This window comes from Myodes glareolus, chromosome 16, assembly GCF_982192425.1.
Source record: "Myodes glareolus chromosome 16, mMyoGla1.1, whole genome shotgun sequence".
In the NCBI taxonomy this organism is placed as follows: Eukaryota; Metazoa; Chordata; class Mammalia; order Rodentia; family Cricetidae; genus Myodes; species Myodes glareolus.
Genome location: NC_142041.1, coordinates 58,756,068 through 58,781,816, shown reverse-complemented (window position 1 = coordinate 58,781,816; position 25,749 = coordinate 58,756,068). Strand labels below are relative to the sequence as shown.

General features: G+C 45.0%; 1 protein-coding gene across 4 annotated transcripts in view; it reads right to left on the bottom strand.

Moving 5' to 3' along the window:
- Positions 1–25,749, bottom strand: part of Sulf1 (sulfatase 1) — a 167,981-nt gene that overhangs the window by 34,703 nt on the left and 107,529 nt on the right. For all 4 annotated transcript variants that reach the window (XM_048420442.3, XM_048420443.3, XM_087897230.1 and 1 more), the window contains 7 exons: positions 17,976–18,127; positions 15,281–15,450; positions 5,594–5,744; positions 4,336–4,511; positions 1,864–1,992; positions 1,527–1,583; positions 213–342 (listed from right to left, as the gene is read on the bottom strand). In XM_048420442.3, the coding sequence (XP_048276399.3) occupies positions 213–342; positions 1,527–1,583; positions 1,864–1,992; positions 4,336–4,511; positions 5,594–5,744; positions 15,281–15,450; positions 17,976–18,127 (965 nt within the window). The remainder of the gene's footprint in view (positions 1–212; positions 343–1,526; positions 1,584–1,863; positions 1,993–4,335; positions 4,512–5,593; positions 5,745–15,280; positions 15,451–17,975; positions 18,128–25,749) is intronic.

Here is a 25,749-nt window from a genome sequence, read left to right as displayed (position 1 = left end):
AATCCCTCCGAGAGCCATCTTTGTTACAAAGGGGCCTGGATAGCGATGAGAAGGCCAAGCACGACCAGTTGACAGTCCTGGAGGGGCGGAACTGTCACTGAGTTTGCCCTCACCACCCTATGGAAACCTTAGGGATACACAGATGTCTGAAACTTGTTTAACTTAGAGGTGGGGAGCCCAGAAGAGGCGGAGAAAACAGCCGCTGCACTCACCTGCCCAGGCTGCTCACACGCTGTCTGGTATCTGGCCTGCTGGCACAGTTCTTTGACCCTCTCATATTTGGGCAAGTGGTTGGACTGTTGGATGTTCTTGCTGGCTTCCTCCTTCTTTCGTAAAAATTTCCTTTGACAGGAAGAGGAAAGCATCTTACTGGAGAAGCACCCGATCACCTTCCAGATCCCCTCAAGCCCTCCTTCCCCTGTCAGCAGCTCCTCATTCCTTCAGACAAGAGGGTGTGGATGCTCCTGCCATCTGAGGGAGCCCAACAGACAAGTGGGGTCCTATGAAGATGCAGAATCAGCAGAGGAACCATCACTCTCTTGGAAAGCATTGTTTCCAAACACAGCTCTGGATAAATACTCAGGGTTTGCTGGCTGGCCCGGGGTGGTGCACACGCCTTTAATCCCAGTACCCGGGAGGCAGAGGCAGGCAGATCTCTGTGAGTTCCATGCCAGCCTGGTCTACAGAGAGAATTCCAGGATAGCCAGGGCTACACAGAGAAACCCTGTCTCAAAAAACTAAGACCGACCAAACGAAACCATCCAACCAAACAAAAACCCTCCAGGTTCTCTTTGTAAATAAACAACTACATTAATGCTTTCCTCTCTCTCTCAAATTTACACAAAGAGAAAAACAAAGCAATGTATATCACAAAACAGATACCCCAGAAGTAACTATGGAAACAATTACCGTGGCAATAATGCATAGAAGCTAATAGAAATGTATATAAGTCAATAGTTCCTTATGAAAAGAACATAAGGAAAACAACATATGGAGTAGGGTACAGGCAAGACTGACTGGGGACTATGTCAGACAGTCAGTTGACAAGTTAAGAATCCAGGCTGAGAAGTGCCACCATGAATCTACAGCCACGGAGAGGTTGCAGTCCCTCCTAAGGGCAATTTGCTCTTCAGGGTTCTACTGTAGTGATCATGTCTGCCAACTGGCGGGGAATAGACAGTTATTCAGACTATGGGGCTAGGGCCATGCTCAGCAGGCAAGTACTCGCTGAGCATGACTGACAGCCGGGTTTGCTCTCCAGAACCTATGACAAGAGAGAACCGATTCTTGAAACTTGTCCTTTGGTCTTTCTAAATGTGCCACGCATGGTAACGTCGGTGTGCGCACACACACACACCTGTACACACTCACTTGTAAATAAAGTAAAATAGTAAAGTCAAACTTGCAACTGGGTTTGTGAAATCTGCAGGCTTAGCAAACCAAAATAAGAAGGGGAAAAAATGCCCAGCAGGAAGAGCTGCCCACTAGAACCGGTTCCCAGAAGCACCCCAGGAACCAATAATTACCCTCTTTCCACTAGGAATGTATCACGCCAAATCTTGGCCTTCTTGTTTGTTCGAAACCTGAAAGCAAAATAATAATATTTACTGTTAGCATCTGGATGTTTCCCCAAGTGGATCTGTGCTAACAGTTTATTTAAAGAAACGCCTCCCATTGCCCACAGACCGTGACGGCATTGGCATCAACGCGCAGTTCACAAACAGCCGAGAAGGGCTGAGTTTGTAGGAATCCTCATGGGGGAAACTTGTTTTACTTCCATGGTTTTCAGCACTGGCTAGCTTTGGGTACCACCAGGAACCTGGTGTCCGTGGGGGCTGGCTGGGAGGAGACATGCGGACACACCTGTTACCTGGCTTCTCCAGGTCTAGAAGTTTGAGGACAGACTTGCCATCCACATCAGGAGGAGTGTCAAGCCCTGCAATATCCAGGATGGTAGGGGCGAGATCGATGTTCAGAACAATCTGTGGAACTCTGCAAGAGAAAGATGGTTCCAGGCTAGATCTAAAGCAGGTAGCAGACGGCAACAGAGATGCTTTTTTCACAGCCTTGGCTCATCGATCTTTGAGCCTCCCCTCCCTCTCATCTGTTCCCCAAGGGAAGGATGAGTGGAGTGGTAGGGTAGCAACATTTATCAACAGGGTCAGGGCTGAAGAGATGTCCCCTAACCACCGTGTCTTCAATACACAGCCAGGCAAGATATGTATTGGTACCTGGTGCTTTTAATTCTTTTATTATTATTTTCTCAATTTTTTATTTTTTTATTATTTTATGTGCATTGGTGTTTTGCCTACATGCAGGTCTGTTCGAAGGTGGAAGTAGACTTATAGACAGTTGTCAGCTGTCATGTGGGTGCTGGGAATTGAACCCGGGTCCTTTGGAAGAGCAGCCAGTCTCTTAACCTCTAAGCCGTCTCTCTAGCCCTTCATTATTTTTAATTATGTGTGGATGTGTGTGTGTGCATGTGGGTGTGTGCACGTGAGGTGTCTACAGAGGCCGGAGGTGTTGGCTCTGTGGAGCTGGAGTCACAGGCAGTTATGGGTTGTCTGATATGGGTGCTGGCAACTGAAGTGGGCTTCTCTACAAGAACAGTGAAAGTTCTAAACTATGGAGTCATCTTTCCAACGCCATGGCATGTGTGTGTGTGTGTGTGTGTGTGTGTGTGTGTGAAGATATGTTTCTTCTAAAATGTGATATTCCAGAACGCCTCTTGAACTAAGCTGTAAAGTAAATATTGTAAGAAACCACAGTTTTTAGTTTGCCTTATGACTGAGACCTTAAATGTAAAAGCTAACTACAGATGACTATACCCAGATGGTTCCTATGGAATTTTCAAAATTAATTTTAAGTTAACATACAAAGGAATGAATCTCATTATGACATTTTGATATTATATTCCTGATTTCCCTACCTTTACCCCTTTTCGCTCTTGTTGGCATTCAAATAGTCTCTTGTTTGCTTTCATGTAACATATATTCCATTCTCTCTTTCCTTGTAGTGATCTTTTTGTTGTTGTTTTCTTTTCTGAGACAGGGTTTCTCTGTGTAGCTCTGGCTGTCCTGGAACTAGCTCTGTAGACCAGGCTGGCCTTGAACTCACAGAGGTTTGCCTGCCTCTGCCTCGCAAGTGCTGGGATAAAGTAATGCACCACCACCACCAGGCTTGTCTTTTGGTTTTGGTGGTGTTGTTATACTTTTTTCCCCCACAGCCAAGTACTAGGCAGAACTGGGGAACCATGCAGAAGAAGGGGAGGAAGGATTGTAGGAACCAGAGGAGTCAGGACACCAGGAGAACATGATCCACAGAATCAATCAAACAGGGCTCATAAGGCTCACAGTGACAAACATTGAGCCTGTATGGGTCTGAACCAGCCCCTCTGCTTATACCTTATGGTTGTGTAGCTGAGTGCTCTTGTGGAACTCACAGCAGTGGGAGTGTAAGGGGTATCTCTGACTTTTTATTTTGCTTGCTCTTGCGACCCTTTTTCTCCTACTGGTTGCCTCATACAACCTTGATATGAGACTTTGTGCCTAATCTTACTGCATCTTGTTATGTGGTTTTGGATGATAGCCCTTTGGAGGCCTGCTTTTTTCTAATGGGTAATGGAGAAGCAGTGAGTGTGGGGAAGGGGCATGCTGGGAGGACTGAAGGGAGGGGACACTTTGGTCAGGATGCATTGTATAAAAAAAGAATAGATAAATAGAAAAAAAGATGAAAAAAAAACTATCAGGAAGTTTCTCTCTGCCTGTATGCCTTCTTGGTTTTGCCCGAGTCCATGGGTAGACACTGTTTGGAATTCTAATTCCAAATTTGTCTTTTGCCACTTCCATAATTTTCCACACACACACACAATCTCAGTTTACTACAAAGCAAGTTAATATGGTAGACAAGGGGCATGGGCACCTGTGTCTGTGAGGAGGACATCGGCAGAGAGAGGGATACAGGGCTTGTCTCACTGATGGAAACAACTCATTTAAGTCCCTTTTCTCATAAAATAAACCAGGCATTTTAACACTTGATTAGAAGCTAAGAAGATGACATTGGGCCTTATAAAAAGTGACAGTGAATCTCTGATTCAAAGAGGGACGGTGTTCTCCAAGAACACACACTGGCCATATACACAGGGCAAAAGGACATGGCCTGTTTTCAACTTGAGAGAATCAGTCACGGATAGTTTAAGCAGTATAGTTGAGTTACTAGGTGGCAGGGAAGGCACATTGCCAACCCCTATGTCTTCCTTCCTTAGTTCTGGGTGGAAAGAAACAGACATTGAGATTAGGATCTGAATTATCTTAGATGCTGCAGACCAATACGTACATGGACCCTGGTTCTATGCTTGGCCCACGGATAAAGAAAGGCACACGGATGTCAAAGTCATATGGCATGGATTTCCCCTTGACCAGTCCGAACTGTCCGATGTGGTACCCATGGTCGGCAGTGTAGATGATGTACGTGTTGTCCAGCTCTCCCGTCTCCACCAGCATGTTGTACAGCTGCAACAGAGCACAGGACAAGTCAGACCCAAGTGGTGCATGGGCGGTGACACATCAGAGCCTTGCCACAGCTTCCCCCAAAGGACCAGCTGGTGTAGAACTCACAACGCTTCAGCTGCCTCTGCCTCCCAAGTGCTGAGATTAATGATGTGCACCACCACGCCCGACTCCCATCATTTTTCAAAAGCCAAGAGTTGCCTTAGTAAGACTGGCAAACAGGGATACCATCCACATTTTAAAATACTTAAGATCCCGGTGGGGAAATGTCCCACAGTACAGCCAAAAACCTTTCTTTCTTTTTTTAATCTAGCGTATTCTGCTTACGCAATTTGTTTCCTGTTTGCTAAACAAGCAAACAACGAAACAAAGTCATAAGCCACCTATCCCAACGAACTCTCTGGATTTCACTTTGAAAAATCTATGACTAGAGCAAAGTTGAACTTCATCACTTTCATTTAATCCTTTCATCCATTATTTCATCCTTTATTTAATTTATAAGTGTAAATAAGACCTAATCTGGGCAGGCTCAGTCTTTATTACAAAGCCAGAAAACAGCCGGGAGGTGGTGGCTCACACCTTTAATTTTGGCACTCGAGACAGAGGCAGATGGATCTCTGTGAGCTCAACACGAGCCTGGTCTACAAAGTGAATTCCAGGACAGCCAAAATCCAGAAAACATATCATACTTAATCTCCATTTTTCTACTGCTAAGGTTAACTGGAGCTGATTTGCTGCTGTTTGCATTAGGGAGGGTCCTTGATTTTGCTTTCACCGCAAGCATCGCGAGTCTCTACTGCGTTATATTAAATCTGCCTTACTCGCTGACATGATTTGTTTAATTTCTGAAAGCTTTTAAGAGTTTTATGGACCCTGATTTATAATAGTTTGATTTTTCAGTCCTTTGTAACTGACACCTTAAGAAGCAGACTCAAAGAAATGGGACAAGGGGACAGGGGTGAGGATGTCACTGAACACAACGTTTCTCTCCCTTAACATAACATTAAGAAAGCTGGATTGACTAGAGCAGATCTATGAGAGGAAGTTAGATGAAAACCTGTCGCTGAGGGGGGAGGTGGCCTTACCCTCTCTACAGAGTCGTCCACTGACATCAGGGTCTGCAGTCGTTTGCGCTGGAGGACATTGGTGAACTCCATGTGGATGGGCAGCATGGGGCCTGTGTACTGCATGATCCAGTGTTTGTCCATGTTCGGTGCATAGTTATAGCTTGGAGTTCTGAAAACATGCAGAAAGCAGTCTTATCATATACACTTTTTTTTTTTAACCAAAGCTTAGCCATTGGGGAAGCATTTCAAGCTAAAGATTGTGAAATAATCACTTCTGAAAGATAATTTAGTCACTGCTAAAGTATTTGTCTCTCAAGCATCATGAGATCTCTTTGAGTTCTGAGACTGTAGCCTTCACCATCCCAAACAGTACACATCCTCTTTAGGGATGTAAACTTAAACCTATAATACTCTGACTGATCATGCAATTAATGCAAGCTCAGTTTATTCCGTGAATAAAACGTGTAAGCGATACATGGTGAGAAGGGTGGTTGCTTCAGGTTTACAGATAAAATAGAAATGCAGAAAGGAATGTTCTTGCTAGTTCGTGAAATGTTTATTGCTAATGAGCCTAATAAAGTCATCAGCAATCTATGTGGGTTGATGCTGACTTACAATTTCAACACATTAATCTCTTAAAATAATCTTATCGACCACTCGTACATCTTCAAGAGATGTGCTTGTTCTTCATGTTGTATATTAAAACTGTTAATTCAGTTATATTTGCTGGAACTATAGCCAAGACTATGTCTGCAATTTACACATTTATCAATAAAATACTTGCTTCGAAGAGAAATCAGTAGGGGTAGGGCACAAGGGTTTTGTTAACTATGGAGAAGTGGGCCCTTTGGCTGTAGAATAGTCCCATTCACACTTACATACAATGGGTCGCAAAGATCAGTGACATCAGTTACATAGCCCTGAACACTCAAAATGGTCATGTCAACGGCTTCCTTGATTCCCATAGATACACTATCGTCTAAGGCATCTGAAGCACGGACCTGTTAACAAGATTCTTTTGTGTTTGTTTGGTTGGTTCTGTTTTTGTTTTCCCAGACAAAGTTTCCCTGTGTATCCCTGACTGTCCTGGAACCCACTTTGTAGACGAGGCTGGTCTTGAACTCAGAGATCCGCCTGCTCTGCTCTGTGGATAAAGTAGTGTGCCACCACTGCCTAGGGTTAGCAAGATTCTTTCACCAAGACACTATTACTCATAGGTTCAAACCTGCTCTCCACAGGCTATTAAAGCTCACAGAAGGTGGATTGACTGTAAAGTATTATGCAACTTATTATATATATATATATATATATATATATACATACATATATATATATATTTATTAACTAATTTGATTGTCTCAGTTCTTTTGGTTAACAGGTTTACTATCCTTAATAATCTACTACTATTTTATAGATGAGAAAACCAAGGCAGGCAAATAATTTGCAAAGTCTAGCAAGGACAGTGGAATCAAGTCTGGGTTTTCACAACTCACATATTTCAACAACGTGACCAAAGGGATGAGCAAGGGGTGCTCTCTCGGTCTGAGAGTTTTTAAGCACAGAATTCTGAACAGCCAGGCGCACAGAGAAAGCCACCATCTGTAGTGAGCGGGGGATCCGTTTCCCTGTCTCTGTTTTGGGGGTAGAAGTCTACAGTTGAAAGACTATAGACAAGAAAGTCTGAAGGGGAGTCTGGAAACAGTCTCCACGAGCCAGGTGAATGCAGGAGACCTCAGCGAGTGCCACACTGAACTGGTAACCTCCCATAGGTCACTTGTGGTTGTCCTTGGGGATGCTCTTGCGTACACTGAGCCACAGAAAGGCCACCTGTCTTTCACATTTCCTCCTGCCAGGAGGGTCGCAGAGCCCATTCGTACTGTAGAAAGTCTGACGTGACAGCAAGCATCAGACTGTTACCGGTAACCATCACACTCACTAATTAGGCTCTGAAGACACCATCCCCAAAGTACTAAGTATGCTTGGTAGAGAACGTGAGTTCCCACTAAGGGGACAAGACAGCCTAAGAGTGGACGGGGACAGTCAGCTTGCACATCTGTGAACGGCTAAGGGCTGAGGGGCGTTCCTCTAAGACTGGAGAACAGAGCTGAGGAGTTTCCTCCACAGGTCAGTAAGCACATTCTTTTCATGTAAATGTCTGGGAAGAAACAATCCTCTAATGGCAGATTCTCAGTTCTATCTGCCATCCTTTTCAAGGGAAATTTCCAACCCTTCCTTCCTTTCCCTTTCTGAGACTATGTCAAAAAGCAACTTTCAGTATCAATGTTTGCTCCAGATGATTCTGGAACTAACTGGTCCAGAGTTTTGACCTGGAAGAAGTCCTCCTTTCTAGAAATGGGTCACAGTGAGAAGGGGGCATTGACAAGGACTGAAGTCTGCCTTTCTCATCGTCTATGCAGAAGGGCGCGTTACAAACAGGATTAGACTTAGAAGCTGAGAAGGGCAGAGGGGCTTTAAAATCCCCACGCAAGGGTTTTGCACCCATGGAGGGGGGCGGGTATGAGGTCAGAGAAAGACAGCACATTGGTCATGAAAGGTCTCCTAGCCATTTACCAATTGTGGTCCGAAAGGGAATACAGCTGTAAGAGATTACACAGGGGTTCTATATAATACGCATCGTCCCCTCACTGCCTTTGAAGTTAGGTCGGCTTAATTTAAAAATAAATCTAGTTCCTTTTTTTTTTAAAACCACAAAACCTCAACGCAAATAAAAATTACAATAGGGAACCGACATGCAGGCTCACAGTGGGCAAATTACATCTTCCACCAGCTACCTTGATGTGCTCGGAGCAGCCCCGCCTCACTTTGAGGAGCCGGGAAGCTTGCAGCAAATTACAAGCCTCAAATTGGACTCCCGGATTTACCGAATGACATATGTTAAATCTGGCTTATATTAAAAGGGAGAGTTCAGGGCCTCTTGTCAAAGCTGTCCACCCCTCTCCCTGTAGTTTTCTGACTTTCTCAATATGGGAGATGACCTCTAGCTCGGAGGATGACATTCCAGGTGGGATCCCAGCGGGTAGCGGGGATCTGGGGCGCACATTTGCTTTTTAAAGGAAGGCAGACAGCCACTGCTCCCCCGCCCCCCCCCCCAGCCTCCAGAACAACAGCTGTTCAGGGACCTGCAGGTGGAGGGTCCGGGTTGCTGGAATTGACAACATTATGGAAAAGTGATGTTTGCCAAAGACCGTGGTTGCCCCCTGCTGAGGTCTGCCAAATTCCTTGAAGATGCAGCCTTCTGTCCCCCAGTGATAATTAAGGCTTGCTTGCCTAAGGACTGACTTCATCTTCCTCAAAGAGGGCCCGGAGCTGCCACAGGGACAGATCCACTAACAGAAGTGGAGACCTCTTTCAAACGAGAAAACTGTGTCTTTAGTTGTCTGTTTGGGAGTTGGATCTAAATTCTTTGTTCCAATTTTGCAATGTGCTACTACTATATGATTCTGGACGGTTCTTCTTTTGAGGGGGGTGATGCCTCAGGTTCTTCATTTATACAATGGGAATAATAACTTTGCAGAACTTATTGTGGGGGTTGACAGATTTTTGGGACTGTTGAATACCGCTTCTGGGGTCCCATTCTACTCTTGCCTACAGGTAGCCAGGCTAGTTCACTAGGGTGTCCTGCTTCACTTGGGCTGCTCAGACTAGTAGTAGCTCAAGGCCACTGGTTCCCTCTGACTGGCACATTGTCACACTGACCCAAGCTCCCAAGCACAGAGGTCCCAAACCCCAGCTGTTACAAGATCAGGCTGGCGAAGTTTTCCCTACCAAAAGGGAATCCTTCCACTTTAGCCTTTTACCCAATTTCAAGTGTTCTGTTTCCTGCTAAGGAACTTCCCACCCACCTGCATATCGATTTAAGCTGCAAATACAGAGAAACACCCTAGGAAGCCCATTGGATGTATCACAGAAAAGTGTGCAATACTGATTATCACTTTAAAGTCAAAAGGACAAAGGGTCAGATCACCATTTTTGAGTTTCTGATCCTTCAAAACAAGACAAAAAACACCAGGAATCTATTTCAGAGATGTCTCTGTCTCAGATGACCAGGCTGGTGAAAATTTCTGTCTGCGAAATGAGCGTTTCAAGCAGGCAGATCTGTGGATCTCAGAAACACATCTGTAGCTCCCCGCAGGCTATTCCTGGCTATATTTGCCGTAAGAGGACTCCCTGCATGTTGTTTTCCCCTGGTCTTGCTTTTTTGGGTTTCTAGCTTGGACAGCATCACCCGCCTGGCCACACACAAGTTCCGTCTGCCAATTTCCTTGGGGTTGGAGTCACTTTCCAGTGTCACTGGCTGAAAAAAGTAGGGAAAGGGATTCTAAAAAACCAGCGATGCCACCTCTCTCTTCAGTGGGTAGGCATTTTTAAAAGAATGATTCTTAGTAGCCAACAAATGGCTTCAAGAAATACATGTGTTGTATATTAAATCCATATTGGGGAATTGTGAACTGCGTGGTTCCTTTTGAATATTGATGGCCTGTGTCGTTGGTCCGGTGAAAACATCTTTCTTTTGTTGATGTGCTGAACATCTATTTTCTTTACTTGTTTTCTAGTTGCAAGCATCAAGAAAAACGGTCACTGACAGAAGAGGCAAGTCCATCCCAACGCTCAGCGCAGTCCCCCCTACAGAAGTGGCAAGTCAGGCCTCACTGCTCAGCGCAGCCGGCTCTACAGGCTTAGGACACACTTGCAGCATCGCATTGTAAACTCTATACCCACTCTCCCAAGCCATGCCGTCTTCAATTTCATTAAAATTGAATTTACTTAATTGACTTTCTGGAGATATGCCCCACCTGACTTCAAATATCTTTAGGCAGATAACATTTGAACACAAGCAGAGTAAGACCAAATGATCTTGATTATAGGCATACAATAAAAATAGAGAAGCATTTAATGATGCTGGAAATGCCTATTGGAATTACGCAAATACCTGACACCCACTCTGATATTCACTGTGGCTGTGACATGAACGGTGACATGGCCTGGTACAGTGGGAAGTGGGAGAAGGAAACCTGGTACCTAATTCCAGCTTTGCTCCAAACCCTTCCTGTGTCTGGAACTGAAACACTTAGGCTTTCATTCAAGTGAGCACATGGGACTTCATTTCACTTTAATTTAAAAAATTATGGAACCAAGAGTCTCGCTAGATGCTCTTTGAACTCTTGATGAATCCTAATGCTATCTTAAAAATATTTTCATGTCAGTTAGCTGGTAAGATCAACATTATTTGGTAAACAGAATTTAACTTTACAACTAAATGAGGAGCCAAGCTCCTCGCCCTAGGAGCTAACAAGAGAGAGAGAGAGAGAGAGAGAGAGAGAGAGAGAGAGAGAGAGAGAGAGGCTTTTGTCTTTGAGTTGGGGCAAAGCTGCTGAGACAGGGTCCCTAGCAGGGCCCATGTGGTTGTGCTCCTCTGGGGTCATGCCCCTAAGCTCAGGAATTTGGGCATACAGGGGTTCATCATAAAGTGGAAAGAACGGAGTAGGTTTATAGAGAAGGGAACAAGTCTTCCCAAATTGGAAATTTATATGGAGTGTTGAAAATTTTTCATCTTCATAAGTATAACTTTTATTATTTTTTGTGAAAGGGATGAAAATACAAATTCTTGTTAAGTCAAGACATTTTATAAAGATTCGTTGTATGTTTAAGTTGTGTGTGTATGCCTGTGTGTGGTATGTGCACATGACTACAGGTGCCGTTGTCAGAGGCCAGGAGGGAAACTGAGTGCCCTGGAGCTGGAGTTACAGGCCATTCCTGGGCTTGGGTGCTGGCTGCTCTGGGAAAAGCAATAGGGCCGCTTAACTACTGAGCCTTTCTCCAGCCCTCAGAGGAGACAATTCTTTACTGCTCCAATTAGCAGCTCCACGCCCCCACACTCCTGACTCTCTGTGTGTGTGCGAAGTATGGAAGAAAAACCTACTGAAACAAAACAATTAAAAAACAGTTTCCAGAGTTGATGGGCCACAGTGGGTGGCAGGGGCGCATTATCACACGGGATGGGGAGTTTGAGGCCTGAAGTATTTCCTGAAAGCTTAGGAGAGTCTCTGCCATCGTGAAGGGCTTCATGGTAAGAGTTTTATGTGGATTTCCTAGTTGGAGCTTTTCTTGAATTTTTTTTGGAGGCCAAGACAGGCCGAGCTACTGTCTGATTAAACAGGACCCCCATGTGAACAAGAGAGAGATAATCCGCTCCTATTCTTACTTGGGAGGCATAACCTCTCCCCTCGGTTTGTAAAGCCAGTGTGCTGATTTTGAATGGGCCTCTCTCTTTGTCAGGGAAGCAAACACCATGGAAACTTGATCCACTCTCCCCAGTGTAAGAGGGTCAGATAGCCACAGCCCAGGGCTGCATGAAAGGGAGCGGGTGATGTTTGGCCACCTAGGAAGACCTGAAGCAAAACGTCCTCATGACTAGCTTCCCGCGCCGAAGGCCAGCTCCATGCTGTTTCCACAGGGCCTGCCAAATATTTCTGCAGAGCCCTTCACTGCTAACGGCCCATTGCTTGACTGCGTGGCTAATGTTTTCACTAAGGGAGCCAGCCATTCAGTAGCTACCATGCCTCGCAGTCTGCAGCTTGTCTTCAATTTGTCTTGCTCCTTTTGTTGAAGGACTGAACTCTGAACCTGGGCACTCATTCCCTCCCTCCCCCTATCAGCAGTCAGGGAGACCTGTGTAAGAAGGCAGCCAGGGACTCAAGGCTCCTGTGGCCTGCTGGAGGCATGTGAGTCTCTCTCCACACACTGGGTGCACAAACCAGAGTCTTTCACTGACTGCTGACTGCACGCTCGCTCCCCATGGCTAGGAATGTTCTCCCACCCAGAATTTGCCCAGAGCAAAACTGCACATCTAGAAAAGATGATAGCCCAGATCGATTCTTTGCAGAATGGCCAGGTGTGCGGGGTTCATGGCAGTAAAGTCTTAGCTTGTCAAGGGATTTACCCTGTCACCAGGGGCAAGTGCGGGCTTAGTTCTCTGTCAGCTCTCTTCAAACCTTGAGTGAGACAGCGTGAAATTACACTATTTGTGGGCCAATCATACTGACATTTGCATATGGCTGATCTTCATAGAGAGTATCAGTAAGGATGCACACCAACAGGGTGGCTTCTATGTGCCTCTGTGGGAACGTCACCTCTGCTACTTCTCTAAGGTCTGGTTCCTGACATTGCACCAAGGCGACTCATTTATTTCCACTCACAGCTGAGCTCCTGGAGAAGGCTCCTGGGGGCCTTAATGGACAGGCGAGTCAGGCCTGAAGACTTTCATTCTGCCAGGCGAAAGTTTGGCTTTGTTGGATCAATGCTGGCCTGTTAGCCGTAGAGAGGCACAGCTCAACCCTTTCCCATGTGCAAGTGATCATATTTTCTTACCACCCTACTTATGTACTGACTCACTGAGCTGCCCAATATTTTGCAACCATTTTCCCTTTAAGCTTTATTTCTTATTGCTTTCTTTGTACCCCGTTCTTCAGCTGCTAGGTCACGTATTAGAGCAGTGGTTCTCAGCCTTCCTAACTCCCTGACGCTTTAATGTCTGTGCTATACTCTGTCCCTGAAAGCATCCACTTCATGGCTGGAGAGTCTCCTGCATACCTTCCCCATCTTTCCAGGTCCACTCCGGACCCTGTTGGTCATTTCCCCCAAAAGGTGCGACTGCTTTCCCCCAGTGTTCTGCGGGGCTGGGACAGTTGTCACACCTGACACTTCTGGCCCTCTAATGCTATGGCTATCTGGACACTTACCCATTCTCCCTGTCAGACTTGGGTCTGGGCAAGTTTACTGTAAGTCTTTTAAGTTTTACAGACCACGCCACAGCTCCACTTGGCTGGTCGGTCTCAAATGTGGCTACACTGTACACACAATGAATGAGTAGCTGTGTTTCAGTAAAACCTTAGGAATCCAAGCTGAGTTTGGGACTGCCCCCCCATCCTAGTTTATTGGTGTTTAGGGGGCACCCATTGAACCCTTCCTTAACTACCTTAACTAAGATTAATTTCCTCAGTCTGTGCTGTATGCTAGCCGGATACATATAATTTCCAGTGTACTCTTCAGAGCTACCTCCCCCAGTCACACCCCCGCCCCTCCATGTGCATTTACTGTCTGTACACGCCACATAGATGTCAGGGTCTCTAAAACTGCTGGTTTTCATATAGGCTTAGGACCTAGCCTTGAAGTTTCAAAGGCAGGCTGACCTCTAAAGAACCATGAAATGCCACATTTAAACCCCTTCTCCGCAAACTCTGAGGAATGCCCTTAAGGTATAAGGCTGCTGAAAGCCATCCAAGGCTGGGATGGAGCTCATGTAGCAAAGGGAGCTACACAACCTGAGTTCTGATCAAAAAAGAGAGAGGGAAAAGGTGAGCTCCAAGGTATTACTGAAGAAGCCCAAAAGACATTTTCCTCTTGCTACACCTGCTGCTTACTGAATTTGTAAATGAGCTACAATAGGGGGCCACCTGCTAAGAGGCGCCATTCATAAATCCATTTTCAGCGTCAGTAACAAGGGAAGGATTCTGTCCATTTAGTTGAGTTCAAAACAGTGCTCACGGAGCCCAGACTCCCCCTTGTCGCTGGAGTGACCGTCTTGTGTGTCTTTATCTTCCATGCAATAAAATATTTGCATCCTCCTGGGCACAGTAGGTGACCCACTTTGCTTCTTATTTATTGTTAGTTTCTCTTCTAAGTGAGCTCTGACCTCTTTCCTGTTAGTCTTGGTCATGTGACTGAGTAAGGCTAGTGACAGAACGATACTAAGAATAGAAAGGAGCCCAGTGCCTGGCAATTCCGTCAATAGTTACTTCTCTATCCCTAAGGCTCTTTCTGTCTGGAATCTTGTTTAGAAAAGCCAGGCAGGGGCAATATTCCAGCACAACTAGATCATGAACTAGTTTCAGGGACTTGTGATAAAAGGTGCCTTCTGAATGGGTGTGCTTTCAGCAGACCTGATCCCAGCTACCGCATGCGGAAGGCTACATATAGGGTGTCACGGTTGGGAGGAACCGTGTTGACAGAGTCAACAACAAAACCGTGTTCCTCGCTGCCAAGGCACCTAGACTTTTCCACCCTTGGCCAGGGAGGATTATCAGCACACTGCAGCTCTCTTCTCTCCCTCCACCCCTCTTAGCCACCAGGGCCTCTTCTGAGCCTCCCCAGCCCCCCTCCTCTCAAGACATTAGGTTATTTTAAAGCCGTGACCTGAGTGGGCCTCCCAGGCAGGCTCCTTCAATTGCTTTCTGCACACACCTAATTGCACATCTGCAGCCAAGCTGCTCCTGTGCTCCCCAGGAAAGAAAACAAAGCCACATTTCTATAGCCGGAGCAGAGAGGGGCCGCCCCGTGCCTGTGAAAAGCGAACCATTCCACCCCATCAGTACTCTTAGGTCATACTTCAGAATATATCATTTAGAAGGCTGGAAGGAGCTCTCGGGGAAAACTGCTTCCATTTCCCTGATGTGAGCCTCTTCATTGAGCTGCTGGCAGATTCTGGAAATGTGACTCCCAATCTGAACCCCCAGCACCCTCTACTGCAAACCTGATGTCTTTGCCTGTCCTATGCTGTGTCCTTCAGTTTTCATGTGTGTTGGGGGCTACACAGAACGGAAGGAAACAGGGTGAAGAGGAGGGTAAATTGGGAAGCACAGGCAAGGGCCACGTTCAGCAAGGTGCATTGAGGTTTTTGTTACTCACATGTGTTGGGAGGCATTGGGGTACAGTTTTGAAAACTGTGGGGCGGAGTCTTCAGGGCCGTGGGGTGCTGCGTGGCTGATCACCATCATAATGGGCCTATGGGGATACATTCTCTTAGATAGTTTGAAGTAATTAATGCTCTCGTTAGTGATTAAGTCTGTGAAGTAGTCCTGAAACATACATTTGACACAAAACAAAAATTACAAAAGGTGACATTCAAGATCACATTAGCACACTGCTTTCCTCAGAATCTACCCACTGAGTATAGAGACAATGTATAAACCTGACAGGGAGGAGAGCCTCCCAAGGAGCCAGCCACCTTCAAGAGCTGGAAAATATCTGTGACTGTTCACTTTCAGGGTAGCCAGCTTAGCAACAAGGGTAAAAAAGATAAACAATTCAGCAATTAGGGAAAAGAGGCCAGTTGTGTTTGCCTAAGATAATGACTAAATCTGGATATAAATTCAAGAACATAAGAAACACCGGATATGAATCTCATTCTCAGCTTTCACTGATGCAATTCGTTGGCCAAATTACTCCAAGGGCAGGAAACACCCACACCAACTTCACCTTCACAACTTCAGAACACACACACAGAAGGAGACACACGTACAGATTGTGCAAACCCAGGAAACTATTGACGTTTTGAAAATTCTTTAATCTACCTGTAAGAATAATACCACCACCAAATCAAAGACATCACCAAAAATCATAGATCCAGAGACAAATTGCGACATTTTCTCAAGTCATTCCCTGGGAACACTTAAATGCAGGAGCCTTTGATTTCCTGAGTTTGACTTGCTGATAGAATGACTTAACCCGCAGTGTAGGGGGTGAGGCCCGGTGCAAGTTTGGAAGTGGGCAGGGAGGACGGGGAGGGAAGAAGAAAGAGGAGACAGGAACTCTCACTAAGCCACCTGCTCTTCTGTGCATGTCATTGGCCTGAAGCTGGAGTGAGCACAAGCTTTTGTCAGAAACTCCCAGGCAGTGGTCACAATGTCAAAGGCTTCCAAGCACAGCTGGTCACATGTGGTGGGTTTAAGGACCAGATCAGCTGCAAGAGCAGTGCTGGGGGAAATCTGTGTCTCGTCCTTGTTAGGACAAGTCTAAAGGCCGCCCCCCTTTCCATGTGTGGGTCTTTTTAATTTCTTTACAAGCACACATGCGCATAAACACACACACACACACACACACACACACGTGCGCATGCACACACGCACACACACTTTCCAACACAGTTGTCTTTGACACCTAATCAGCCGTGATAATGAGCGCGCTGCGTTGATTTAGTGTTTGGAGAGAACCGTGATTACTTTGTTCTCCTTAGGACAACAGGGACTAAAAGGTTAATGGCTTGAACAAGGAGCATGAGAAGCATCCCCGCAGTTCGAAACGGATAGTAATGACAATTAGCGTGCGTGGCATGCATCATTTGCCTGCAAAGATTTCGTCCCCAGGCAGGGCAATGACCCAGGATACATAAGTGGTTGAACCACACTCCAAGTGGCGTTTCCTTGTCTTTCACAACGAGGATGTGGCTCAAATTTGCCTTCAAGGTTCCTACCTACCGACTGACTGACTCTTAGCTTTGATGTTTAGATGCTGATCAGCGGTGTTAGTGAGTTCATTTGCATTCATTATTTTCAGGAGGGTCGGAAGGACCCAGCCTTACACCTTGTCTCTCATCAGGACAGGCACAAAGACAACAACATTCCAGAAACGTAGCCTAATCCCTGCTCTCTTTCTACCAAACGCCTGAACCTGTTGAAACAGGTTGCAAAATCCAGCTGAATTCTGGCGTTTCTAGGAGAACGAAATGAATACATGCAGAAGGAAAGACAGTATTTTAGAAAAATGGCCAACTTGAATTTAAAGGTAGTCTTCCCTTTCACTTTTATGATCTCAGTTTTTTATTAATCTAAGTTAGTAATCCTAAGAAATTTTTTTGTGATTGCTGTTGATTCAGCTGAGGTCTCACCAAGCATCTCTCCACGTTCGGGGTGCGCTCGCTGTGTAGCCCAACCTCTCCATCTACCTGCCCTAGCCTCCTACGAGCTGGGATCATAGACAATGTGTCTGACTTATTTGGTAAACTTGAAACTCTAGGATCTGCTTGTTTGGGAACCATTGGTCGTTTCTATAGATTGATATAGACATCCTAAGGCTGAGAGCTGGAAACTGGTGTGAACTCTCACTGCCGTGGGGCAGATGTACTGGTCACAAATACTGTTTGGTCAGATGGGAGTAAAAGCAAAAAGCACAGAGTCCCAAAGTTCCTGGGGGCAACCATCTGTCTTATTTTCATGTGGAAGGCTGAATAAAATGTACTTCCAACCACTGACAAGCAACAGTACAAGACGCACATTTGATTATGCGGACTAGCTCTCGAGAGAGGGGGGACAACAAAATTTATCACAAGACTGAAAGAGGAGGTATGATTTTCTGGGTGTACTTTCATCAACGACTGATTGCCTTTCATCCTAATGAGGGAGAAGGAAAAAAAGGCTCACTAGACAAAAGCACGGAGCCGTGAGAGTCTTTCTTGTCTGGAGCTGGAAATTGCCTTAAAATTTTTCGTTCGAACATTGTGAGAACACAGAAAGCCCATCTTGTGGATAGTTTAAGTCCCTGGAAATGCCGCCGTCCCCCTATTATGCGCAAGAGCAAATTGATGCAGTTTTACACTGGAAATTACCTTTGCATAATCAAATCCATGCTTTTCTTTGATGCCGTTGCGACAAACAGTGTAATTATAGAAACGAGAATTCTTGATTAATCCAAGCCATTCTCGCCACCCAGGAGGGATGTAGCTGCCGTTATATTCATTGAGGTATTTTCCAAAGAAGGCTGCAATGGGAAAGGAAAGATCATTTTTCTCATGTGAGATGATTAATCATAAACAACTGCAGAGATATGAAACTAGGACTTCAGAAGTGACGGCGAGGTGAAAACTCGTCAGAGGAGAGCGTTGTCGCCGTACTGCGCGGCAGAGCTCCTCAGGCCACGTCAATGTGACACTCGTTCCCTTTACCTTTAAATAAAGAACTGAAATACATGTACTGTAATGGTCAAAATGCTTTTGGGGATCCGCTTCCTGGGGCCAGCCTGGAATCAATGCAGGATATATTCTTTTGTTCAATTGGCAGGCAGTGTGAGATCCTGTGTGTGCTTGCTGTATGAGGACCGGAACACCAGAAATTAGTCTTTGTGACAAAATTAAGTTTTCTTACTTTTTATTTGACTGACGAATCACGAACCTTCACTGAGAAGTTTACCTCGCTCTCCACACAACCACAGAAGAAACGTTTCCTAGTCTGTGAAGCCCTTCCAAGCCCCTGCTCACAGAGTATGGTTCCTCAGTTGGCACGCTGGCTTCCACCCGGCTTCCATATCCACGTCTGGTCTTGACTCAAGGCCAGAGTAGCTCCTATTTCACTCAAACGCTTGTCTCGAGCCCACAGTTCCATACCCCGTAGTTCTAATGCACCTTCCATGCTTTCTAGTGACGTAGAGTCATGCATGGTCTTGAGTAAGCTTTGGTTGCTTTGATGGAAACTTTCTACTTTGTGGAGTTTTTTGTTGTCGTTGTTATTTATTTATTGAGTCATTTATGTATGTGTGTGCTTATTTTTTGAGGCAGGGTGAGTCTGGCTATGTGGCCTAGGCCAGTCTTGAACTGTCAGTCTTCCTGCTTGTATCTCTGTGTCTACCTCCCAAGTGCTAAGCTTATAAGGTTATAGCCATGAATTTCTACGTTCGCCTTTGCCTCACCCTGTGGCCTGCCCCCCATCCCTGCACAGTGCAGGGCTCCACCAGTATTTCTTATACTGAGCCTCATGAACCTGTATATTCCAGAGAGTTTGTAAGTTCTGGAATTCTGAAAAAAAAAAAGAGTTTTCACTAAATTACAAATTTAGAAGTCTATTTACTTTTCTAACATATTTAGATAGAATATAGTTTTTTTTTTTTAAAGGTGTTTTAGGTTTATATGACTCCTTAAACTGTTTTCTTTGAAAACAATCTGGACTCAAGGCTAACCGCACTCTGGGGCTGGAGAGATGACTCAGTGGTTAAGAACACTGCAGCTCTCCCAGAGGACCTGGGTTCAATTCCCAGCACCCACCTGGCTGCTCCCAACTGTCTGTAACTCCAGTTCCAGGGAACCTGACACCCTTACACATGCATGCAGGTAAACACCAATGCTCATAAAATAATATAGAAAAACAAACCGAGAGAGAGAGAGAGAAAGAAAGAACTCTAGTTTCTTTGCTTGTGGATTCTGAGAGTGAGTGACCCATATTGCTCACCTACCCAGTGCCTGGTGCTTGAGGATCCTGCCTGGTTCCCAGGCAGGTTGCTGAGTGTAGGATTAGGTGTAAGGGCTCCGCCCCCGTAGTGCTTCTGGCTTCCTCCACCAGCTAGCATCACAGAGGGAACTTCCTTTGCTAGCAAAATGCAGTATAACTTGGTGTCAGGAGAAGCAGGCCAGAGCCCTGCTCCTGCCAGGTCACAGTTCAGAAAGGGGTTGTTCTGGGAGCTCGTGCCTAATAAACCTGGGCCCTACTCTCTCTGACGTCCTCCTCATCCCTAGGGGCATAACCCCACTTTTCTGTCCTTTTTGTTTGCAAAGAGTTTTGTAAAGGAGCATAGCAATTGGAATGTGTAGCTAAGAGCAAGCTTCCCTAGCATCTGCAGGCCAGCTCAGCTCTTCCTCCCTGCACTGCCCTGGAGAACCTGCTTAGGAGAAGCCCAGTGGCAGGGATGTTGTTGGGGCTAAAGAGACTGGTCCAGGGGAAAGCACTTAAAACAGTGTTTGACAAGTGCAGGGGATTTCTCATGCAATGGTGAGGACCACTGTGTGATCCCACAGTGTGAAATACCATTCTGTGGTCTGAGGGCACCTTGTTCTCTAGTTTTGCTTGGTTACAGGTGTTTGTTTGTTGGGTTTTGGTTTTTATCCCCCGATATGACTTATTTTATAGAAACCAATTCTCTCCCATGTGGTTTCCATTTTCCTTAATTACTCTAAGACCTTTTCCTGCGACTTTTAGTGCTTCCCCACCTCTAGGGAAGCCATGCCCAGTCATGCCTGCCCTTCACCCACGGCTCTATTTTTTAGGTCACTCTGTACCATTTCTAGTCATTACCACGGTGATTGCCCTTCGCCTTAATCCTTCCCTTATAAATGACTCCTTCAAGTCTGTTAATAATTCTTGCTATTGCCTTCAGAACTGCCTCTGGGCTTTCGGTGTCTTTGTGTTAATGGAGTGTGAAAAGTGTGCTCGGGATTCCAGATGTGGCATCACCCACCACATTCACTGCAGGAGAGCCCAGGCCCAGGACCCAGCACCCAGAAGTGGCAGCAGCCGGATGTGGCCCCAAAAGCTTCTCTGGTCCTTCTGGAGCGTCCTGCCTTCTAGCTCATCTCTAATCATCCCTGGTTTCTTTGGACATTACTTTTTTATTTTTTGCCTGTGCTCTGCGCTCCATTATCTGGGCTCCTAATCATTCTGTTCCGTGTGTGCTCTCTATCCATGTCTTTATATAGGCTGCTTGATTTTCATCTCATTTCCATATTATCATGCCAATGACTTGGTTAAAAGCCTGAATTTTCTCCCGCCTTTGGTGACAGCAACTCAGCTTGGCTAGTGTTTCTATCAGAGTCACCCCATATCCGTCCAACCTTCTGGACCATTTTTTCCTTTCATGATATCACCACTTGCCTTCACGGCTGTTTAGGGAGGTGGTTGGGGTTGGAAGGTGGGTAGAGAGGTCCGAAAGATTGAATTATGGATCACAACTATTTGTGTGTGTTTGGTTGTCATATTACTTCCCTCTGGGACCACGGGTTACATAGTACTTAGAAATGTGCCTTGACTAAAGAAAACACTTTTGGGCTGGAGAGATGGCTCAGTGGTTAAGAGCATTGCCTGCTCTTCCAAAAATCCTGAGTTCAATTCCCGGCAACCACATGGTGGCTCACAACCATCTGTAATGATGTCTGGTGCCCTCTTCTGGTCGGCATACATACACACAGACAGAATATTATATACATAATAATTAAATAAATAAATATTTTTTAAAAAAAGGAAAACACTTTTTTCTATATCAGTAATAGTAACTATTAAAGATCTGATGCATAGGGAAATGAAATCTTATTTAGTATAGTGAATGATATATTTATGACCATTTTAATGCTTGTGACAGGATTTCATTTAGTGACTAAAGGTATAATTGAGAACTGAGCTAAATTGTGATTTACACATTTGAATATATAAATTTGGTTTACTCAGAGTACAAGCATAGTGAAGACAGGACTCTTACTTTCTGTCTCTTTATATCCCAGGGTCCAGTGTATTCCCAACATCCTGTGGTTCAGTAAATGTATGTAACGGTTCATATTTATATGCTTAACAAAAATCCATGACATCATAATCAAAACAAGTGAGTATATTAGCTTGTCTTACCCTAGAAGACTCTAAATTTAATGAAGTCCTTTACTAGAGAGAAAATAAATAAGCTTGTTACAAGTAAAGTAAATCTTATGCAAAAGACAGAGGATTTAAAAATAGATAACTTTATATAAGTTAATTTATTACAGAAAAAATGCACAGCAAAGCTAAGTATGGTGTCATGTGTCTGCAGTGGAGGCTGAGACAGGAGGATGGCTTGAGAAAGGCAGCTGCAGGCCAGTCCAGGCAGCATGGTAAACATACCAGCATGCACTTAATTAGTTAAACATTTCATTGCAGATTTCAACTAAATATTGCCCCTTCCACTCACAGTATGGAATAGAACAGATGTGTCGAAAATCCAGTTCATGTGATTAGGTAATTTTAGTAAGCATAGCAGACCTGCAGTGTAATTTTGGACAGGAAAGAAAACTCTGTGTTGGGAGACTGGCTTGAGTCCTTCAAATAGATTAAGGACAGAGTAGGCTGTGGCCACAGCCCCTTCAGCTTCTTTCCTTTCCATTCAGTGTAGGCTGTCAACCACGGATGATTTTCTTTAACCTTATAGTTTTGGGATAAGTTTTATATTAGCATCTATTTTGTCATAATTTTTAGCAGACTTTAGGCAGCACTCTGTTTTTTTTCCTCTGTGATAGATAATCCATGGCTTTTCATTTCACTCCCCAGGACAACGTGCAATAGACACAGTGTTGTGTTTTTTCCTCCTTGGATATTGAATCTTTGCTCGACTCACATTTTCCATGACTAAAGTTAGAAACATTTAGGCTACAACCAGTCCAAAAATATGCCTAAGTTCTGAAAGAGGAAAATCATGTCATACAAGGGTAAATATAATATTGGATCAATTCATTTCATTTAAAGCCATGTATTCTGGATGCCTCCCAAAACAAACGTCTTTGTAATTTGTCTTCTTGGAGTTGCTTTTCACAAAACTTATTGCACTTTGCATTTCTCTCTAGATGGATATTTATATGTGTCACGTTATTTCCTGCATTATTTTTCTTAACTATACAGGCAATTAGTCCACGTAATATGTTCATAATTAGGAAAACAGCAACTGATTAGACTTTTTTCCCCAGCTCACTAGTTTAGTGCCTTGTAATCTTCTCCCACATCCCCTTAATTTTGCAGCCACTATTCACAGTTAGATCACTAACTATTGTTACAATGATGGTCATATTTCCTAATTTCCTGAGAAACTTTAATCTTTCTCATCAGAGATAACTTTAAATTACACAAGTCTCTAGCCTCATTGTGCTGCTGAACTCAAACCTAGGATCTCATGCACGCTAGACAAATACTCATCCACAGACCCACATCCCACCCACCTGGGTGAATGTTATACTCTTTTAGCCCCTATGTTTGGAAGGGTCCTTGCTTCTCTGAAAGAATTCCTTATACATGGGAGCCTGATCCTGCACTATGAATTCTGTCACCACCTATACGTCTCAGTGTTGGCAAGATGTTAGCATTAGAATCAGTCTTTGTTTCTAGGAGCTGATCTGCTGTCCCTGCAGAAAACCCCACTAAGGCAGGACTGCTGGACTGCCAAGAATAACACCCAGTCTTTATTGGGGGTGCCTGATGGTTGGTGCTCACAGCTTTATCCCAGGTCCAACTCTCCTAGTGGGGTAACATTCTGAGCTGAGCCCCGCCCTCCAAAGCACTGGTGCCAGCTCTATCCCCAAGAACACCCCTCTCTTGTAGGTATAAAGTTTATGCTGGGAAATTAAGAGATTTGAGTCAGTGATGATGAGATATGGTGGTACATGCCTATAACACCAGCATTCAGAGGCTGAGGGGTTAGAGGCTGAGGGGTTAGAAGTCAGCCTGTGCTAGAAAAGAAACGAACAAAACTCCTAAATTAATGATCTCTAGTTTTGGTCAACCCAGCACAGGGTGAGTGTGACGTGATACAATTAAAACAAATCCAAGAGTGCACTGTGCCACCTACAAACAAATGGTTGGTGTTCGTGCTGGCGACCCAGTGAGCTCTGCAAGGGATTCTTTTCAATTCTGCTATGGCTACCAGGAAGCTTCCTTCCTTCAGGCAGCCTTTCCCTACTGCACGGCATGTACTTTAGAGCCACGCTTCACCAGAACTTTAGGTAGGCGGCCTCGTTTGTTTCTGCTTGCCAGGGTACAGATTGTTCTGCATCCTACCTGGTTCTGTGTCTGTCAGGCACTTTGGAACAAGGCAGGAGAGAATAGCATGCACAGAAATGTGATCCTGGAAACAGCCAGGGCCAGCAGCACATGCCTGTGTCCCCAGCACTCTGGAGGTAGAGCAAGGATGATCAAAAGTTCAAAGTGGTGAGTTCAAGGTGAACCTAGACTATAGGAGATCCTGTCTTAAAGACAGACAAACAAAAGGATCTTGGAAACTGCGCACTCAGATATTCTGAGCTCTGTCCACCATCAGTGGATTGACTTTTGTCCTCTGACAATGAGCCCTTGTGAGTCTGGTTTCTTCATTAGTACCACAGCCTCCCTCCAAACTTTTTTTATAAGAAGTAGGCGAGATAACTAAAGTGGCCAGGACAGAGAGGACAAGCTGTAGAAGCCCATTTCCTTTGCCCTCACCTTTCCTAGGCTTGCTCCAAAACAAATCAGCACAGCCTGGTGCTGCTCTAAGCCCTCCCCTGCAGCTCCATTCCTGAGCATGATTCTATCCTATACTCTGCATGTGCTGTGAGTTCCAGTCTTCCCAGATCCATGGTCTCCACTAGGGACTAAATTACAGGGTTTCTAGGAATGGCAAAAGCACTGATTTCATGTGCTTCCCGTGAACAGAACACACTGGTAATTATTTGAGTAAGGAACCACACACTAGGGGACTGTTATAAACCTGCTTTGGAACTGGTTACAAAGAATGTAAAGCCACACTCCAGTATAAAGCACAGTCAAGCACATCTGCCATCTTGGAACCCTGCAAGGATGCTTAGTGGATTTGCTAATTGCCTGAGAGTCCTGGAATGAAATTTACATCACTAATGTAAGAAGACACATCAGGAGGTGCCCTCCATAACCCCCTCTCAAGACCAGTTTCCCTAACCGGAAGCAAACATTCTTGAGAAAACAGAGGGGAAACCTCTGTTTCCTCTGTGAATGGGATCCTCAGGTGCCTGTATGCTGGAGCTATCATTGGTAAAATCAATACTTTCATCCATAAATAACAAGAATTAAGTGTCCATGGGGGCTTGCTGAAAAAAAAGCAAATGACTACATATTTTCTGATCCCAGTGGGAAAGATTAAAAAGTGATTTAAGAGACCATGTATCTGAAATCTCTTAGTTTTAAACTTTAAGAACAGATAATCTGTAAGTCTAAAAATAATTTTCAATAAACGTTTTTGATGACACCTTTTTATTAATAAATCTGTTTCTTGGGGTAGGGATCCAAACCCCACTAAACCCTGCAAGTGAACACTGCTTCCATATAGTAATGCTTACAAAACTGGGGTGCAGTACCCAGGGCTGGAGAAGGAGGGCTTTGAGGATAATGGTCCCAGGAAGTCTTTTCTGTTATTCCTTGCTCACAGTGAGCCACTCCGATCCCTACCCAGAGAGCCCAGTTTTAAAACCCCAGTCACCCATGAACCTTATTTTGCTGTGTGGAGGCTGAGGGTAGATAACTCATGCAGTGAAGACTGCTTCCTTTCCCGGAAGGAATGGCGAATGTCTGGTGACTTTGACTTCAGCTGAATCTACTGCTAGAGTCCCGTTAATCACATATGAATAAATAAACGAATCAGCAAAGTCCACAAGGCTGGCTTATTGATTCATTCAAGAAGTCATTTGGCTCATGCCCTGGGCCTGGGGCTCTGGAGTAGGCACCGAGTGGTTCAAAACAACGCTTAGTAATTCCCCTGAGTCATCACCAGGGATTACCTACATCTAAGCAAACCCCTGAGTTCTTCCATGATCCCGAGATTTGTGAGTGGAAACCTCATTCAGGACCCGTTACCCTGGACCATTTCACTTGCTGGGGGCCTCT